Below are 21,866 nucleotides of genomic sequence, written 5' to 3'. Positions count from 1 at the left end.
GAGTCCTCTTAGGGGAATTTGATGTGATCAGGAGAGCATGTAGTGCTTCCTGTGGAGGTGAGACAGGAAAGGAAGAAGTTACACAGGCGCAGAGGGGAAGGAGGAGTGTTCCTGGGCCGAGGGAATTGCATTGCAAAGGCCCCGAGGTAGGAAGGAGCATGGCAGGAAAGACAGTCAACATTATTTATTATTTGTATGTGTGGTATTATGTTACTGAAACTTGAAGATGGCTCAGATTTCATCATATTGGCGCTAAATTGGAATAGGCAAAGAAAATAACTTTTGCCCGATGGTGTTTATCCAGGAGGAAAGAATGGCTGCTCTTTCATTACCTTTCAGAGGCTGAGTCTTGGCTATTGTGTCTTTAAAATGAACTCAGCTGGTATTCATAGCTAGGGTAACATAACATTTTATATGATACATGGTAAGTTTAGAGACATAAGGAGTGACTTTCAGGACCAAGGAAATACCCTCCAACTCATAGGACATCACGTAGTCACGGAACAATAGGAATAATTATTATTATATCTTTTAAAGTTTGCAATACCTCTTAAGGGAAAAAAAGTAAAAGTTCTACTTGTTCCTTTTAACCAAAATGTAATTAGAGATCTCATATGTCTTTCAAACATATAAAATGCAAAGTTAAAATGTCTAGAAGAAGCATAATGAGCGGCATTTTCCACTTAAAGTAAATGATTTAAATGAATCATTTAATTGTTTGAATTAGTAATACCAGGCTTGCAGCATCTGGACTTGTGATCATTTTTGTCCCTTACTAAGTATCCAGCTTGTATTTACTTAACAGTATGATTATTTTTGTGATACACTGTGCTTGGTTTTCAGCCTTGAGTTTTTACAAAATGTTATATGAAGATGCTCGTGTTAGTGAAAATGTGAGTCAATGAAAAAGTTATTTGCCAATATGAGTAAAAGAAAACCAGAATTCTTTCTTTGCAATTTGATATTGCATATTTTAATGTTTTATCATTATTCATGGGCTGTTTTTATTTAAGTGACTGCATTGTGCTTATTATAGCAAAATACATGCTTTGCAAAGATAAGTTTAGCAAGAGAGAATTAATTTCTTCCCACATCTTTTAATGTGGCATGGCAGTTTCACTCTAAGATCAAAACACATAACTGAAGGTTATGTTTAATTTCTAAATCAAAGTATTGTGGGAAGATGATTGAAATCTGAAGATGACTCAGATCCACTGGATACATGATTTTCTTCCTACAGAAACCTTATGGTAGACTGCCATTTTCATGTTAGAAAGAACCTAACAGTGATGTGATTAAAGTAAATAGTTTCACTATATCCTGAAAGTTTATATTAGTTACTTTGGTTCTTAGTCTGAATTTTTCAAAAGAACTTTGAGAGCTTCAATAACGTAAGTACGTATTCCCCGGACCCAGTATATCTCTCTTTTTTAAGTATGGGACAAAGAAGTAATCACTGTATTTTACCAACATTGATTTTTTGGGGACAGTTTTTGTGATTCTGTTTTTCACCAAAAATATAATGTATCCATTTGGCTCATTGCCTGTATAAAATTCTTCATTTGCCTCAAAGGGCAAATTAAGATTATGTGGCCATATTAACAATGTCAGATGATTTTTGTGAGTCGTGACAAATGGTAATTGTAATACATTGTAAACATGGCTGCTTTAAGAAGTACAAATTAAAAAACAAACAAGAGTGAACTTGTTTGTTTTTTAATTTGTACTTCTTAAAGCAGCCATGCATAAACACTAACCTAGAGCTGAAATGGATTTTGCTCAGGTGTTTTAAAAATAGAAATTAAAAATGTTGTCCCCACGTCTGGATTTCTCTCATTGTCCCTTATCTGAACCTCTCAAAGGCCCCGCTGTGTGGGGTGTGTAGCACAGCACACTCAGACAGTTCTGCTCAGAGAAGGAAGTGAAGAGTTTTGGTTCCCATTTTGCACTTCTGGAACAGTTTAGGGAAGGAAGCACCTTTACACCTTTTATTGTTCGTGGTTGCTGACATCATATCCTTCCCTGACCAGTCTGTGCGTGTTTCCTGCCATTCTGTCAAGACTCTTCTGTGTTACAGGGAGGGATTTGTAGGCGGAGGGAGGGAAGGAGGGAAAAGGGGTACAAGAAAGAGGGAGGGAAGGAAGCGGGGGAAGGCAGGGGGAGGTGTGTATCATTCAAGGAGACTTGTTTGTAAATGAGAGAGCCAGAGGGAGAAGGATCTTTAGCATCCGTCCACCAGAAATTCTTCTCTACTTGGGTCTCAAACCACTTTGCCTTCATCTGTCTGCTTACGCCAAACTCAAAGTGAACAGAAGCCTACCATAATGAAGTTCCCCTTTTTAGTAAGCAGCCTGATTTTATTTTTCTTATATTTAGTTGGCAACAAGAAAAGCAATGCAGAAGACTGTAACTCTATAGAGTGTAACTATGTTAGAGCGTTTCTTTTTCTTTCTGTTTTTTTTTTTTTTTAATTACTGATTGTTTCTATGAAACTCTGTCATTTTCCAAGAATGCTTCTTTCATGTGGAAAGAAGTAGCGGCAAGCCTGCTGGAATTATTTTAAGCTTATGGTTGATTGTACATAATGAAAGTTTTCAGTATAACTTGAAATTCTACTACGTGTCGTTTAGCTAGTATATTCTTCATATGCGTACAAAACAATTTTATAGGTTTCCAAAATTATATAATCTGTTTTCAGTGTCTCTGAGCTTCCTACAAATAATACTTGAAACCGTAATTTTTGCACAAAAATCAGGTTAGAGAAATAGTGTTATGCTAAGAAAACAACTCCTGAGCTATTGTTGACCTTCCTGTTTGAATTTTTACTGACAGCCTTGAAATGTGGTGACCCATAATCAAATGTTCGAAGTTGTATGTTCTATGACACATTTTACTTCATGAAAACAGTCAAATCATCGCCACATATTATTACTCTGTATATATACTTAACGTCCAAGTTCACATTGTAGAAAGGTTCAAAAGGCAACACTTCAAGAAATATTCATTTTTACAGAAAACAAGAAGCTATTTTAATTTTATTGAAATTTAAACTTGCTTCTCTCTCCATTACCTTCATTATTTCAAAAAGGAAAATATACTCAATGACATTTTTATCAACTACTTTATGTGTATATATATATACACATATATATATACACATATATATTTGACATATACATATTTTCTGGCAAAGTACTTCCCATCATGTTTTGAGAATTAACAAAACAAAAAAATCCTTCCTCTGCTCTTTTTAAAAAGTGTCTCCTGTTTCAAAGTTGTGAAATATGGGGTGGTGATAGGGAGGAACCCTGTCTTTCTGAGGAGACTTTTCTCCAGGGATGTTTCTCTACTTGTTTGGTTATTTGTATTTTGAAAGCAGGATCCATAGACGTTCTCATCTTGCCCGCCTTGTCACCACACACTAATCTGTTCACCCTGACCTTCCACCTTAAAGTGAATAAGCGCTTAGGCAGGCAGAGTCCTGTAAGCCGATAGTACCACCGGCCTCAGCTAAATGAAAGAAAGGAAATTGTCCCATTTGCATTTGCTGTGGATTCATGGGTTGGCTTTTCTGTGATAGAGGAAGCCTGTTCGCTTCTTTGGGGTCTTGCACATGCATGGGAAATACCATTCTAACGAGCTGCTTGCTTCTAAGGTAAGACTAGGAAACACAGGAAAGTTGCCCAGTTGAGTGATATTTAAGACCATTTCTAAAAATAGATAGATGGACAGTGGCAACAGTGAATATATGACGCAATTGTGCTTTGTGGATTTTTCATATTTTAATGTATTTTTAATATATCTTATGATAGCCATTTTTTTATGTGTATTTGTCAAATGTGTGTTATTTATATTAACACTTTTAAGACTTTTGTACTACTTTCAACATTTAAAATTACCGCTGGAGTAATAGTTTTTGATGAGCACTGTGCGGTCATGCTGTTACTCGATATACTATATTCTCAGAGGCAGGAGTGAGCTACACTTGAATAGAAAGGCATTGGGCAAAAGAGAATAGATGGGCTTAGTATTTAAGCAGCACTTAATCCACCAGAACTAATTATATCATAATAACTTCTGCAATTAGATAATCACAGAAAACTTAAATTAAAAAAAAATTACTCAAGGTGATAAAGAATTTAGAAATTAAATTAAAGAAATCAAAAGAGAGCTGATGATCAGACTAAGAGTATAACAGCTTTCCTGTTCCAATAACTTTGAATTGGAGCCAAATAATCTATTTAAGAGCCAGGACACTGGCTTAGCGTTACATAATACATGTGGGAATTTATCAGGTTGGTTGTCAGACACCAACTAAAATAAACAGGGAAATTCTGAGCAATGTGTAAAATTGTTCCATTCTTTGACATGAGCCGGGATAGAATAATTGAAGCTGTTGCTTGCAAATGAAGAAGCCATTGTGGAATGCTTTCTTGTGAATTTCCACATTTCACGGCAATTCACTTTAATTACATTCAAATATTTTCAGATGTAACTTTAAACAAAGTAAAATATGTACTTTTAATACTCTGGATTCTCTGGGTTTATCTTATATTATTGATGATTATGTCTTTAATTTTAATTCGTGACCTAAAGATGTCCAGTGTATAATAGCAAGCTTCTGTAGTTTTTGTATTTTAGTCCCCAAAGAGATATGATGTCTTTCTAAAATATTTAAATTTAGACGATGGTTGGCTTATGAAAAGTATAATTATAAATAGAATAACACTCTAATTTTTGCACCATTTTTTTCTTTTCTATGAATGATTATCTTTTTGATTCTTGTATTCAAGAGCTTTCAAAAGGAAAAGGAGCTCTCTCACTGCTGAGAGTTCCTTGTTATGTAAGATTAAATATCCCATATTCTCTTTACAGTGTTCTCATAGCAGCGACTTTTTAAAAATAAGATTAAAGGATTTAGATTTAAATTAGTTGACATTTACATATATCAAATAGCACTTTCATAATAGTCCATCCTATTTGCATAACGAGGGACATTATCACCTCTGCTGTCAAAACACGAGATTGTTTTCCCTTCAGCAATGAATTAGCTGCCCTACTTAGCATACACAGGTACATAAAGGTTCATTAACTCTCTGATTTAGGTAATTTTTCATAACAGAAGGGTGAAAATAGTCACTTAATTTCATTAAAAAATGTTAAGAAACTCTGCAAAAGATACATTTCAAGTGTTGGGCTTTAAAGCATAGTTTTCATCATTTAAGTGACTTGTTAAATTACTTAGGAGATTATTTTAATTATATAATAAAAACAAACCGTTACCACTTGATGTGTTCCTGCATGTGATATGCCCTGTACTTTTAATAAGTACTTATTTCATTCATTTGAATGGCTTACTGCCATATAGTATTATTTTTTAAAAATTAGAATATGATTGTTCTTAGGAAACTGGCTTGCTGTTAAAATGGTATTGAATTTTTCTTTTTTGTTCAGCAGGAACGAATGCAGAAATTTGGGAACTGAGCAGTGCAAGTGCTGAAGAAGGAGATTTGTTGGGAGGAAGCAGGAAAGAGAAAGAAAAGGAAGGAAAAAATACATAATTTCAGGGACGAGAGAGAGAAGAAAAACGGGGACTATGGGGAGAAAAAAGATTCAGATTACGAGGATTATGGATGAACGTAACAGACAGGTGAGTGGGGTAAACTTTTTTGTATCATTATTTGCATGGACTGTTTATTACATTTTCCCTACATATGTTAAGGGTGTTGAAAATATTTTGAACTTACAAACATCCATTAAGAGAATTGTTAGTGAATTCAATATGGCCAGTTTAAGTGCTAATAGTCTCTTATATGTAAAGAGAAAAAAATTATCTTTTAAAAAATAGTTTACACATTCATGATTATACACTTTTTACTTCAACCTGAATTTTAAGTGGGAGCTGTATTTGTAAATAGCTGTAATAATTAAAAGTTCATAAGCATAAAACTGCTACACTGCACACAGAGATATTCTTACACTCATGGACATGAAGCCTTTTGTAGTCATCCATGTAAAAGGTTTATAATATAGGCTAAATATCCTGAATAAAAATGGCTTCCGTTCTATTCACAGACTTTGAAATACATCCAAAATATTTAACATGTCCTGACAACAAGAAAGAAAACACCCACATAAAATATTAGTAACTTAAAACATATAGGCAAGAACTATTAGTTCATACCATTTTCTTGAGACCCAAAATTTTATAAACATAGAGACGATGATGTTATAATTTTTTCCTAGAACTCCAGTGATGATATCTGTATACCGTTAATCTATTCTAAGGATTTATATGCCCAATTGCTCTCTTCAGCAGAGACTTGTACATCATGAATATCTGTGAATTGACTTTTTTTCTTCATCCTTGGCGAGAGTGGATTTAGCTAGGCATGTAAGGAGAGCTGAGTGGTTTGTATGCATTCTAATGTTAAATATCAAATAATGGTTCCTGCCAGCTCCCAACCATTGCAAAAGGATAATGGAACCTGTAAAACAGGCATTCCTTAACCTTGAGAGAGAGGAGTCTTTTGCTAATTGCCCATTTACACTAGGAAAAGCTAAGAGAACAACTTTGGAGATGCTCCACCAGAATGTAATTTTTCCCCCAAATAAGAATGCTATCTCCTCTATTGTCCCCTTCTATTTTTCTTGACCTGCAAGTGAGACTAGAACTGATTCATGGTTTAACATTTTATGTTGCCATGTGTGTAAATTATAATGTGTAGAAGTTGTTATTTATGCAGTCAAAGCCAGAATGCCATTAAGAGGTAAAGAAACTTTTTTAGATTTTCAAGTTTATAGTCCCTTAAATTGTTATATTTAAAGTACATATGACTTGAACTATTTTTGGCTGAAAATGAGCTAAAGGATGAATAATGCTAAGATTTATGATGGATTCTTTCGAGTCTTTCACTGTTTTCCTACACATCATTTATTGCTATATGTCAAACCAAAAAGCAATAATTCTGTCAATATAAAAGCACAATACTTTTTAATTGGTTCGTAGATTGTAATTGAAATTAAAAGTGAAATATTGAATATTATATACTATTGAATTGACTGTTTAGAGTCATTATTTGGACTAGAATCTGTTTTGGGCACAGTCAAAAATTATATGTATTGGCACCTATACTTCCTTATTAATATCGGGTAATTTTTCGGTTCATGAAATTAATTGTATCTTCCTTTTGCTTACAAAGACATAAGGAAATTTTTGCAGGTGGAATTCATGAGCTTTCTTTATGAGCTTTCTTTATGCTTTATAAAGAACCATAAGGGATACAAGAATTTTAACACCATACTATTGAACTAATAATTGAACATCTTTTCTTTATTTAAATATAGTTACATGTTAACATCTGCAATTGCTATTACTCTCAACCATGTTAGAAGGCATAATAATTTTAGGAGAAGAAAAAAAATTTTTTAATTCAACTTAGTTTATCTTTTGTTTCTAATCCTAAAGATGAATTCCTTGGTTTTCTTCTATAAAATTTAGGATCTAGATCGTCTTTTTTCTAGTCGCTACAGTAGACGCTTTAATTCAACACTCTTAAAAGGCATTAGTAAAAATGAGAACTGCCATGTTTTAATATATATTTCAGGGATTATTTCAGAGTGCCATTGACAATCTTCAACAGCCACCTTACTTACAAATGTTTATCATGTGCCCCTCTCACCTACTGCGAGAGCAAGAGCCATTTGGGAGAGAGCTTAAAAGAGATAGGTCACTTCTAATAATCAACACCAGCAAATCTGCAATAGCATATTATACAAAATGCAGAGGAGGCACCCCTAACCTGGGCTTCCTTTAAACTCCGTGTTCACATGTTTAAAAGAAAAATGTTAACTGCTTTGCCCTTTTTGAAGCTCCCCCCAACTGTAGACGCCTTAATGGAACCTCACACAATGGTCCACAGTCATCTTTTCTTAAAAGTAGTAAAAGCCTGCTCGGCCATTGCAGGTGTTTATTTGGCAATACAGAGAACAGGGTGTGTTTTTACAGAATAAGAAATACTAACTGAAAGTGTGAAATGAAATATTGCAGAGCTGATGTGATAAGTTGTATATCACTAAGAAATAAAACTGTTGGAAAACAGAGTGGCTAACTGTTTAAATTGAATTTTGCCCTTATTTTATCTTTCATAATGGTAGTAGGGAACAGCTAAAATTCAAAAACTCCAGTTGTATACATAAAATAGTTTAGGGGAGGAAGAAAATTAACAGCATTTTAAATTTTTTTATATTTTCCAGAGTTTCTAAGTTTATGAAAACTACTTATTTCTCAATTTCTAACCTAAACAAGGGGAATTTCTTAAGCTAGTATATAAAAATAAATAATATCCTGAGTTCTCAATTTTTCTTACAGAAATGTTCTGAAAACAAAAGTAGCTACACATATCAAGAACTGCATATATGTTATTCCATTTAATCCTTGTTAATCCCATTTACAGCTGAATAATTCATCTATTTATTATATCAACAAATATTAGGTGGCAATGTGCCTAATGTTAAATATTTAGTGATAAACAAGAATCTCATCCAGCTTATCAACTGCTACAGAAGTCAGCAAACTTTTTCTGTAAAGTGCCAGACAGCAGACATTTTTGGCCTTGTGAGCCATGCAGTCTCTGTCTCAACTACTGGGCTCTGCCCATGGACAATGTATAAATGAATGAATGTATCTGTGTTGGATAAAACATGACTGACAAAAAGGGGGTGCGGGAGGGAGCAGGCTGGATTTGGCCTGTAGCCCATAGTTGGTGGACCCTTGGCCTAGTGGGATGAATCAGACATGAAATATGCAAATATATAACAAAACTTTTGTTCATGTGTGCTATGAATGAAACTATCAAAGTGCTATGAAATAATAACAAGAGGTGCTTTATTTAATAGGAGGCCAGAGAAACACCTCTCTGAAGAAATGCTGAATGAGGAAAGCTAAAAGATGAGTCAGTTAGGTGACAGCATTCCGGAGGGAACAGTGTCTGCAACGCTCCTTAAGAAAGGAAAGAGCTTGCTAAGGAGCTTGAGCTGTGGAACTTGAGCCTGGTGTGTGTAACTTTAGAGAGAGGAGAGAAAAGATTAGATGCTAGGCAGTGAGTGCCCAGATCATGCAAAGCTTAAGTTAGTTAATACTAGGAGGAGGCCAAGATTTGAGCCCAAATTTTTCAGATTCAAAAACAAAAGAAACATGATTTTCTCAATTAAGTGATGCTGCGTCCTGTGTAATATAATAGCTAAGAGCATAATTTTATGTCATTGCTTTTCCCAATTACATTACAGTGGCACCCAGTGTAATACAATGTTGAAGAACATGGGTGTAGAGACACACAAACCTTGTTCACCTCTCGGAACTTCATCCGTTCCCTCATCAGGAGAGTTAGGATTAAAAAATAGTACCCACCTCATTAGGTCATTGACATAATTAAATTAGGGGATAAACATAAAGCACCTAACATAAAATAAATGCTCAATAAATTTACTTGTTAAGGTAGTCCTATGAAGACTCGTGCTCTTTGAACCGTTAGCTATCATAGTTAATGTGATTTCCATCAAACGAACTCTTGTGCTGTGTAGCACACTAAAGTATGGTACCTGAACCTTCATTTCAAGAGGGTTTTCTCTAAAAGGTGCATCAGGGAGATAGAAGGAAAGTGGAGAAGAGTAGAGCAGGAGCACAAAAGAGCCTTTGGAAGCTAATATGGGGTTAAAGAGCCATTTCAGAGCAAGAACCAGTTGATAGCAGAGGATGGCTGGTGCATAGGAAGAAAAATCATACAGAATATTTGCAGAACAGGGCTTGTGACAGGAATGTAGAGAAGTAGTTTCCTAAGTTCTATGCTTATGAACTTATTTGCAAATGTATGTTACTGACCAAATTATTTTGAACTACTGATCACCATTTTTATCGCTGATAACTTTTAGCTTGTTCTAATGCTATAATTTCAATCTCTCTATTTTTTGTTTTTACCCATTAGGTACCTTCAGCAATTAGGCAACAATCTTACCCTCCTTCATAGAGTACCAGTTTTTGCTATGTTCCTGTAACAACTAGATTTTTAAATGAGTTTTGTCCTTGCATGACTATTTTTAAAAACAGTATACCGAGAAATCTCCTGTATCTGTTATATCAAGAAGAAAGACATATGAAAATTAACCTAGACCTGTTTACTTGGATGTATTTAAAATTTTCAGTTTTCCCACATTGAAAGGAGATATAAACTCAAGTTTATTTGTGTGACTTGTTATAAAAAGACATTTAAATATTTAATAACTATAAGGAGAAAATATTTCCCAAATAATACAGTTAGGACCTAATACAGTAATGTTAAGGGAAAAAGATTTTTAAATGACTTAAGTTCTTTCCTTCCATCAGATCTGGCACACTAATAGTTTTTTGCCAGCAAACAAAATTTCATGTAATTATCAGGGCAATAACTGGAGCACAAATTAAAGACAATTAGCAACATTCTTCTGTTAATAGAACAGCAGAATCCCCTTATGACAAAAAAGAATTCAGAGTTCATAACTGTTAAATTTTTAAACTTTTTCTCTTGAGATGTATTGATTTCCTCAAATGACTCTCTTTTTAAAAAGAAACAAATTTTACTCCTCACTTTTTCGTGTTTTTCACTATTTTAGGTTCTTCTTAGAATTTTAGCTAAAATATCAATGGAATTTTTTAACATTCATTCAAGGGGGTATCAGAATATCAGTAAATAAAAAGGCTAATTACAGTTCTAAACTTGAGAGTTACAACCGACTAACCTCATACAAAATCTTTTGAAATTGAGATAGATTCACATTTTAAATGTGAGGAACTGGATACTCTAGAAATATAAATTGCTTCAAGAAAATAACTTTGTGATGAATTCTGAACCATGAGTTAAAAGAACAGTGTAGTCCAGTCTCACTGTTTTCTTTTGTCATCTCCACTAACAGAATTTCCAGACTCGTCAGTTGCTTGTATGCATATCAAGCAAGTACATATTATTTGAGAGGAAATTATACTTTAAATACTAGAGAAGAGTTATCCATGTCAGCCAATGAATATCTGGAACTTTGTTTCAAATCAAGTGAATGATAGTTCAGTCAGTGAAAGTGTTGATTTTTCTTTCTTTAAATCCAAAATAAACCTGTGAATAGCTCATAATGAAGATTTTTTTGTGCCTTTTTTTCCTCAGTATCATTTCTTAACAGCTGACTGCCTCCCCTCAACTTGTATTAAAATTTTTATTGAACTCATATCAATAAAATTAACATGTATTATCGTAATGTGTTAGGACAGAGTAGTATATCTCAGAATTGAGTTATAGGATATATGGATACATCCTGTAGTTGCCTACTTAAAACTCCCCATGCATATAAGTTAAACCATTCTTTCATTAATCTTTTTTTTTTTAATTATTAGTTGCAGGTGTATGAAACAGCATAATTCATTAATCTTGAAATCACTAAGGGGGAAAGTTTTTGTTCAAAGAGTTGGAATTACTGGTGATTGCAGAGACCAAAAAAGAAAACCAGAAAGGAAAAAGGAGAAAAGTGTACTTTTGTGAATTTCCAAATCAAAGAAAGCAGTAGCCAGAGTGCTCAGATGTATGTTTAACAGCTGTGACATCAGGCCATTCGTTCATTTCTATTCTATTCCTAGCAATTTAAAAACAATTCACAAATGAGGTCCCCACCATATAGCTGAATCATAGTGAGGTGCACCACACACTTACTATACATCCTATAGGTATTGGGCAGTTTATATTTTTGTCAGCTAGATCTGTTCCTTTACTGCCAGAAAGGTCCTGTCCCAAATTCTGTCAAACTCACTCAGCTTTCCTTTGTAGAAAATCCAAGGGAGGCCAAACTTTTCACAAGGACAAGGATAATTGTCTCCTTTAGAATTCTATCTCTGGATTTAAGAAATAAGCTCCCCTTGGACTTGAGGACTTCAAGACTTTTTGTTTCAGTCCAATTTGTGTATCTCATGTAATTTCTATTTAAAACTATAATTTAGAAGAATTCCAATGTTTGTGTTTATTGTATCTCAATCATTTTGTGTACAGTGTTGACTTTGAATGGCATCTTCCACTTCTGTAAATGCGTGCACATACCTTTTTTGCTAAAGTCACCTTTTGATTTTCAAATGCCAAACTCTGATATTGTATTACTGAGAAACTAACACTAAAAATATTAACATTATAAATAGACCATATAAACCAAAAGGTTTCTTCTAAACTGTAGATTAAAGAACACGTTGCTAATTGTTTCAAAAGCCATGTCCTTTGCAGTCTAGACTTACTTTAACATTGTAATTTATTCATTAAAAATGAGCTCTTTCAAAAATATTTATGGTGAAAGTATTTTGAAAGTTTACATCCCAACATACTCTTATTGAAAGCAGTTTGGAACACCCTGCCCCCCAGAATAATGGCTTTGGTTTAAAAAAATTACATAATTAAATTGATCTAAGTGAAATTCCACAATATGGAATGTGTATTTGCATCTCTTTGAAATATGTTGGACCACTAATAGGAATAAGAGAACTACTCTAAATGTTTGGAAATTTGACTTTTAATTTTAAGTTGGAACAGTTTAGCTTAAGAAATCACTAACATTTAAATAACATTTCAACAAATGTAACTGTTTGGAAACTACAAGGGAGACAGCCTCCTGCCTTCTGTCTTGCAAGGATTGATTTGGAAGGCCCTGAGGGAGAAAATATTGGAGTTAGGAGGTAAACCTGAAGCCATTGTGGGAAGGAAGAAGTTACACTCTTCCTGTTATGACAGGAAATGTAGACAAATGTGCTTCCTGAGCATTTGCTCAGCAGGGAATGAAGTAGTCTTTGACCTTTACCTTAGGTACATTTTGGCTTTGTTAAACGAGTAAACATGTTTTTGCCCCCAAAATATTAATCTGGTTTATTTGATTCTTCTCCGATTTAAATTACATATTTTATGTGTAGGAGATATAGAGAAAAAGAGGTACTTAATTTATGACTCCACCTACAGATTGGATTTAGAATGTAAAACAGTCCTTTAACAAACCAAGCCGACCTGAACAGCACATATAAAAAACTTAAAAGATAATTGTGTTACAATTACAGTCTTCTCTCTTTAAAATCCAAAACATCCTTAGGCTTAAAAATGGACCACAATAAAATCGTGTAAGTCCTGATAAGTTTAATAATTATAAATCATCCTTCTTCCTTTCCCTCTCATGTAGACCAATGTATGAAAAATCAGCTATCACAAGTTTTAAAGCCCAAAGTCTATGAGTTTGGTAATAAACACTCAAGATTTTTTTAACATGTGTTCAATTATTTCATTGTAATGTAACCTATTGTTTATTACTTTTTTCTCAAAATAGTGTGCAGTGCCCAAGATTTACAGTTTTATTTTGGGACTTGGGGTGTTGACTTAGGGTGAGGGGTTGGTGGCTTTCTAAATTCCACACTCTTAGCCCCCTGTTTTCATCCTTTTATTGTGTTCAGAATTTTAGGAACTACTGCTTGCAAACCCCTTTGGAAATCCTACTGCATGGCAGGGAGACCAGCCTCGATTTGCTAGAGGCTAACGAGGACAATAGTCCTCTTTGCAGCAGAACACACTGCTGTCTCATCCTCGCAAGTTATGCTGGAGGGTTACAAGCACATGGTAGCAGTCTGCTTAAAAGAGTCCCTCACTGCTCTTTAAAGAGCCTTTCATTTACGATGGCAGGCCCCGTCATTGTATAAAGGAGTGCTTGTCTAGGACACAAGTCTGCAGTGGCATGACTTCCTCCCACCGAGAGTAATCATCAAGCCTAAAGCTCGCGAGCCTTTCTAATGACAGGCTGAATTAAACAAAATAAAATTGAAGAGGAATACTGTAGAACAGTTGTACCATTACTGACTGTCAGGAACAAGCCAGAGGAAGAAAAAGAGCGTTTAAGAGGGCATTTCCCTTTTTTTCAATTAGAGATTGTCGTTGCAGACTCTTGACTCCATCCCTAACCCTTTAAACACATAGGAAGACCTACTGGCTCTGGATTAGAGAGTGCATTGTGTCTGTGAACTGTCCATCTTGTCACTCATTAGTCACTCCACTTCCTTAACTGGGAGGAAACAAATTATCAAGGCTGGGGGTGAGGAGGAGTGGATCTAAAATATTTTCATAGGATGAGGGTTATATTAATCATAACTCTATTTAGACCAAAAAAAAAAAAAAGATAAAACCTCAGAACTTTTGAAAATAGAATTACCTGGGTATTTCAGTCATCCCAAATAGATTCTAAAACAAAGAATCTAATATTACTTCATGAGCTAAAGAAATGAGTAAAACGTTCTCCACTCATTGAGCAAGTCTCTTTGAGCAGTTGAATTAAGAATTAAGAATCTGAAGTATTCTGATTGATGGAAAGAAGTATTGGGAACCCACAGATAAAATTATTGTTGCTTCCTTTAGTAACACACCTGAGGTAGTTTAGAGTTAGGCCTCAATTATTCTCATACATGTGAGTAGCTGCTGTCTCTAAAGGTCTTTTTGCTTTCATTTATTCAGAATCCTTTCCTGTAAGGTGCAAGGACTCCCACCATTAATATGGCAGAAAAGTTCTCCTGAGGTGACTCTATGGAGCTGGGATTAGGATGGTGAACGGAGGAGGCATGCATGTGGCGTGGAGACTCATTATTAAATGTCCTTTCCATTATACAGTAGTCAAACTAATTTCCCTACCCCGTAGGAAATGATACAGGACTTGTCCTCTGTTTTTAGAACTTACTTATATTGCCTGCGTGTAGATCAGAGACCTACCTTTTCTATTCTGGCTGTAAACAGACCTGTATTTGCTACCAACCAAAATGCTTCTCATTTTGTGAAATTCAAATAAACATCCACAAATATAGAACTAGTGTGTGCCCACTAGTGCATGCATGTGGTTCTCATCCGCTTTAGAGGGAATAGCTGGCGATCTGAGGGCAGAGTTGGGTGCAGCATCCACACAAAAGCAGCTTTGGTTTATTGTCAGAACGTAGAAACCAACCTTCTCTCAATTTTAGTATTACTAGTACTATTTTTTTTTTACTTTAACCTAGAAAGCTATCCTTACATTAATTAACGTGTTGTGTACTACTCTGCTTGTACTCTTCAGAATTGCTGACTGTTTTTAATGGTCCTGTACACTGCTCAACGAACGGTTGACCAGGTCCATGCTGTGCTGAATTTCAGCCTTGAAATGCGTCTAAAAGAGGGAAGGAACACTAAGTAAGGGAAGGGAAGATAAATTTTGTGTGAAGAGGGTTTTCTCTTTCTAGTTCAACCAGGGACTAGTTTTGTGACCTTGGATAAGGCAATTTATGTCTTTGTTTACAGTATCATCTGAGAAATGGGCATGATAAACTGTGTCAGATAGTAACTTCAAAGAGATACTGTCAAATGTGGTGAGATAACTTATAAAGTCTTCAAACTTCTTAGAAAAAAATTCACCAAATACAGTCAACACTCTGATCTAAAAACAATTATAAGAAATATGATATGCTCCAATTTCACCAACAAACCCACACACATGATTGGACTCAGTCCAGTTTTTCTCCTATTCAATTTTATCAAATGTGTGTTTGTACTGTAAGTTAATATGACAAAAAAGGAAAAATAACTACATAACTGTGAAATTTTCCTCCCTCGGTGGCAAACTTCCTATTAACATAGTTTGAGTGTGCATAGAATTTTATTTTTATCCGTTCATTTGGGGTTGCAAAAAAATGCGTAATTCCTCCATCCATCTATCCATTCATTCATTCAATAGGTACTTAGCCAAATATTGTTCTGGGACTTCAGATTACAAGATCAGACAGGTGATATTCTGGGCTTTCAGGGAAAGTTTAACGTCTACTTGAGAGAAACACTAATGTAGATATAATAAAGGTAACACAAGTTGGCAGGTCCTAGGAGAGCAGTCTTTTACAGTATGTAACAAAAAGTGACTGAGCCTGACACATCAAGGAAAAAATACTACCTACCTTGTATAGTGTTTCACTGTCAACAAGTCACTTACACTTGTATTATGTCCCTTAGTTTAAGTCTCATAACAATTCTGTAAGATGCCTATTATAACCTCTGTTTTACAGGTGAGGAAACTGGAGTTCAGGTAAGTTAAACAATTTACCCAAGGGCACACACTCATAAATGTCAGAGCTCAGATTTGATTTTCAATTCCCATGTTTTTTCTTCTATACCACACTGCCCCAGTAATGATGCATATATACTACTTTTTTAAGAATAGTTTAGTAATGTGAATTTCCTATTTGATCAATCTGGACAGTTTTTTTCTGTGCATTTTCACCACTGCATATAATTTATATTGTCTACTCAAGTTCTTTAGTCTTTTGTGTCTCTTCTAACTAAAAAAAAAAAAAAAAAAAAAAGACCTCGTGTATTTCCCTGAATATGGAAATTAGAGGTGATTATATTGATGAGGCTGAATAACCAAAATATACAGCACTTTACAGAATGAAATTACAGAAAGAGATTCTTATTTTGAACCATATAACCATATCACTCTAATCTTCCCCTTGAGGCAAAAATCTGTGCTGCTTAGGCATAGAATCTGAACATCTGAAATTTATTGTAAATATTTTAAAGGTTTCTAATCCAACTTCCTGCTTAATTCAGGAACACCTCTATACCTGTTTTGATATACAGCTTTACTTGAACATATTCAAGAATAAATTGCTTCTTACTTCGTGAGACTTGGTCCACTCATGGGTAGTTCTCATCACTAGGTTTTTCCTTATTTTGAACCTCTTCATGACTTGCAACACTATACTTTCTAATTCTGCTCCATAGAACAAAACAGAATAACTCATCTGCCTCTTCAAATGGCCATACGACTTCAAATCTTGGAAAGTGTTCAGCATTTCACTTTAAACTTCATTTTTCTGGGTGAAACATTCCAAATTTCCTTAATGATTTCTCATGCTAAATGGTTCTCAGGTCCTACATCAACCTGTTTGCCATCCTATAGCCTCTCTAATTTTGTCAGTGTCTTCTTAAAATGTAATTCTCAGAACTGAATACAGTACCAAAGATTAGTTAATACTAACAAAAAAAAAATCATTAGGATAATTAATCCCCATGTTGGAACACTATAACTTTCGATCCTTTTCCCAAAAGCACCTATTACATTGATTTTCCTTCAACCTGAGTTACGTGATTGTTTTTTTTTAAAGGAAACGAAGACTGAAATTATCACTGTTTCATCTTGTTGTTTGTGACCCAGCGTTCTGGTCTGTAGAGGGAGCTATGGCTAGATCTCTACCGTATATTGGGCTTTCCCCCAGATTTATGTTACATGCTGATCTGATAAGCATGCCATCCACATCTTCATCTTAACCAATGAGAAAAATGCTGCCTGAGCTAGGAAAGTTACTGAATTCTATGGCTCGCTACGAGAGACTGTTCCCTTAACCTTAACATGATCAATTAATTTACATGTAAAATTACTGCCAGCTAGTCTCACATCTATAATATTGTGATGAGAATTTCATCAAATACTTTGCCAAATACATGTTCTTTGAAAAATCTAACTCATTAGAAAGTTCAATAATTTTTTACTTAATGAAGGCAGTCATTCTGAACTCTTAGATCCTGTCCCCCTTTATCTCTGTACCCTGTGATTATAAAATTAAGTTTTTATCTTCACACTTTTCCATCCTTCATGATGAGTCCTCTGGGCAAGAAATAAAGGCTTTTCTCTGAACATTGTGAAATACTTTTTCTTGAAGTGTAGAATATGTGTATATAGATAATATTTACCTGCTCACATTCTCTGTTACAGATTCCAAGATGGTATCATTCTTTTCTCTCAAGATTCCTGTCGCTAACATGTCAAACTTTTTAGTAAAACATAATATACCCCAAAATCTCTTATTTTAGAGATTGTTATAAAGGCAAGTGAAAAAAAAAAAGGTATCTACTTTTAGCAGAAAATTATATTGAGACATTCAGACTTTAAAATAGAGTACATTTCCATTCCATAATCCACTCCTTCAGCAAATGTTCATTGAGTGTCCACTGGTCAAAGTCTGTGTGAGGCCAGGGGTAGAGTCTTCAGGGAACTCAAAAACAAGCAGAAGCAGACTCATAAACAATCAACTCTATAATATTAGAATAAGTCTCATAATCAAGGTTTGTAAAAAGTTCTCTAGGACAACAATGAGGGAGGAATGAGTTTTAGCTGTGACAATGAAAGCTTCATAGAAGAATCTGGCATTTAAACTAAGCCTTGCATGATGGGAACTTACCAGTGGCCAGGTGGAAAGGGGAAGGGCATAAAACTTCAGTCAGCTTTCACTGAGTACAAGATAAGAAATAACCAGTATGGTAGGTTTCATTTCATACTCATCTTGATTGGGTTAACATCTACTGTTATTTCTCTTGCTCAGTCTAGAAAAAAAGGTCAGAAAACAAACACTGAAATCACCCAACTCTAAAATGTACTATTTGAGATCATTTACACATCACTGAAAATATAACACTATTAGCCAAGTAATGCATTTTGTTTTAAGTAAAGAAAATTCCTTTTAAACATTATGGAATCAAATGACTATTTTTTTCTCCAGCCCTGAGAAAGAGACGTGAACAAGAGCGCTATATATCCATAGTAGAAGCCCTAGCACCTAGCACAAATGTCTGACATAGAGAATGCTCAATAAATATTGCTTAGCATAAGGTGTGTCATGTAGAAAAATGCTCCATAAGAATTGCTTGAATTATGTTTCTGTGAATGGCTTTTCTTAATTTCTTTATGGCTGAATTACATAGAGCTGTATTTAATGAATGTGCTTATCTCAATTTCAAATTCTAAGTTCAATTCCTGATGCATACCTAGTACGTTTTAGAGTACTTGTCAATATAAGATGTATGATGACTGCCCTCATGCTAGGATTTAAACTTGAGGTTGCTGTAAAACTTAATATTGAAATATCTTAATACAACATCATCATTACATTTACGGTTGTTTGCAGGGGTAAAGAAAGAACATTAAATGGTTAGTATTTAACCAGAGTCATTTTGCTTTCCATGCATATATTACCTATTAAGTCTCTTTAATTCTGAAAACTAAATTTCAAGTTCTAGTGCTCACTTAAGTAATACTGACTTTATTCTCCTCTCAGTGTACCATGATTGGTGTAAATGCTCCAATAGTGTTTAGAAGAGCATCTCTTTGCCAAACTACTGTAAAAACAGTTTTCCATCTCACCTAAGGTTCAAAATGTGTTACTGAAATAGAAATGGACTTGTCCCCATTACAAACTATTGTCACGTTACGAAAAATGTAATCATTACAATACATTATTATATTTAAGTATAAAAGCTCTGAATTGCAATCTGTCATTGAGTGGCATGTTTTAAACAAAGAGTAACATCCCAGATCTCTTTAGAAAGCTTAATGCTTAAAAACAATTTTATCTATCTATGAACAATGAGAAAAGGCATTATAAAATGCATTTTGAGTATGCTATGAAGAATATGAACATAGTACAGAATTAAATTTAGAGCAATTAAGAGTAGATTTTGAAGATATTTTCTTAAATGCTTTAATATAGTCATCATTTCAGTTTGCAGTTTTAATGAAAAGAAGGTACACGCACTGACTTTTTGACAGGTATTATTAAATAAGTATGCATTATCCAGAAGCCTAGTTGGTTACACAAAAGTTGAGGAGTACCTAAAAGTAAACACAAATAGTGGTTTTAATGATATTTCTGTGCTGAAACGTACTTTGATGGTAAGTGTCGTAACGTGCTGAATTCTGAGGTTTGAGTATAACAGAAACCATACCGTATTGAGACATTCCACCTACAGTTTGTGGTCATGAAAGTCTGATTACAAGTGGTTTTAGATATAGGAAAGTATTTTGGATCAGTGCCTTGTGTATTGAACCTACTCTAGCCTATTTTAATGTGCATGTTTATTTGCATAACTAAATTGCATCTAAAGGAAATATTAAGAGACATTTTGTATAAATCTACATAATTGATGACTATGCTTTTTTATCCATTCCAAAATGACAGTTTTATTTAGTTCATCCTTAATACTGATTATGACTCATCTGAATGAACCAGAATAAAACATTTTCTGAACTAATACAATAATCAAATATGAAAATAAAACACTAGCTATATTTTATTAGAAGCACTTTAGTAAAACAATCAAAAACCATAAAATAGAAGATGAGACATTGGCAATTATTACAACGAAAAATTGTCCAAGTTGAAACGTAAATAACATATCTGAGTACATACTGACTAGCTATGTGGGATGGTAAACACCTAAATGCTGTTTTCCCAAGAATGATCAGTACGGATTCCATAGTTCAGCTTTATTTTTCGATCAGGAATAGTAAGATTCTCAGATAGCCTTAATTAGTAGACTCTTCAACCCACCAAGACATATTTTGTAAGTTCTTCTTTTCTTGTAAGTCATCTCTGAAAGGAATGGGAACTAAGATTTATTGAGCTTCCACTTACAGCACAATGCTTGGTACTGTACATACGTTATTTTATATAATCCTCACGGCAATGCTGAGTGGGTGTTCTTTGAATCTTACAGGTGAAAAATCAAACAGAAATATCAAACTCAAAGAAGTTAAGTGAATTCCTCATGACTAGTAAATAGCAGATTCAGCCTTGAAATCCAGGGTCCTGTGAATCTCAGCCCCGTGTCCTTCCTTTTCTACCATGCTGCCTTCGATACAAATATGATAAAACAATATAATTATTACTAAGTATAGATTTTTCTTTTTAAAAGTTCTATTTATGAATTGCTAAAACATTCATGGGGAAAATCTGTCACATTTAATTTTATATAACATAGTCAATTTGATATTTCTAAAAACTTCACATAATAGTTTTCCCTATTTAGTTTTTGTACTAGATATCTTTACCACATGCCCATCTGTGTCTGCCATTCTTGGCACTGGGGGTACAGCAGTGAGCAAAATTAAAATGGCAGGTGCCCTTCGGGAACATTCACTGTAGTGAAAGAGACTGACATTAAACAAATAATCACACAGAAATATACAAATTGTGAAATATGACAGGTACTATTAAGGAAAAATAAAGGGTGATGAGTAAAACAATAGGTATTAACAAAAGTGTGGAGGAATGAAGAGACCAGGAGGCCAGGCTGTGTGTGTCTGCTAGTCCACAGTTCCTGTCAACACATTTATTTAGGGGTGTAGGACAGAGGGAATCAGAGTTCACTCTGACGTCTCTAGTTTGGGTGACTGAGTTTATGAGGAGATGGGGAATCTGGGAGGGAGAGCAGATTCGAGGGTGAAGATAATGAGTTTGAGCTTAAGGGGTGTTGAGATTCCTAGGACTTTCAGAGATAAGACTTAGCACTGGAGGACCTCCATTGGGTGTCTGGAGATGAAGAGAAAGAGAAGGAGTGGTAATCTAGATTTAGGAATTACACACAAATAGGTAGTAGATAAAACTGAACTGGCCTCTGCTACATGGGTTGAATTTGAACGTGAGAGGGGAAAAAATGTAAATATCATCCCTTTTGAAAATAATAACTATTAATAAATCAAGTTAGTCAGCATTTCCCAGAGTATATGCCTCAAAAACTTAGTTCTGAAAAATGATAGTAAGTGTCCTCAAAATAAATAAACAAACAAAAGAAACAGATGTTTTGTCAGCAGTAGGTTTGGGAAGCAGGTTAAACAAAGTTTAAAAGGTTTCTCAGCTTTTAATATACCAGTGTGCCTCATTTCCCAAATGTCTTGAGCCATTGAACTTTTTCTATAAAGGAGTATTTTATGGAAATGACATTCTACAGAAGACCTGCTGGGAAACACTGGGCCATATATAAGGGCTTATA

The 21,866-nt window shown here is 34.5% G+C and overlaps 1 protein-coding gene across 29 annotated transcripts in view; it reads left to right on the top strand.

Annotated features, from left to right (window-relative positions):
* MEF2C (myocyte enhancer factor 2C) overlaps positions 1–21,866 on the top strand; it is a 168,131-nt gene that overhangs the window by 66,429 nt on the left and 79,836 nt on the right. For 15 of the 29 annotated variants that reach the window (XM_033110080.1, XM_033110076.1, XM_033110069.1 and 12 more), the window contains one exon: positions 5,455–5,650. In XM_033110080.1, coding sequence (XP_032965971.1) covers positions 5,597–5,650 — 54 coding nt within the window. In that variant the 5' untranslated portion in view covers positions 5,455–5,596. Of the gene's footprint in view, positions 1–2,190; positions 2,343–3,585; positions 3,656–5,454; positions 5,651–21,866 lie in introns of those variants that run through there. The other 14 variants (XM_033110067.1, XM_033110083.1, XM_033110070.1 and 11 more) reach the window with 7 other exon arrangements.

Source organism: Rhinolophus ferrumequinum, chromosome 7 (genome assembly GCF_004115265.2).
Source record: "Rhinolophus ferrumequinum isolate MPI-CBG mRhiFer1 chromosome 7, mRhiFer1_v1.p, whole genome shotgun sequence".
NCBI lineage: Eukaryota > Metazoa > Chordata > Mammalia > Chiroptera > Rhinolophidae > Rhinolophus > Rhinolophus ferrumequinum.
Note: the sequence above shows the minus strand (reverse complement) of the source record. Positions and strands in the feature narration are given on the sequence as shown.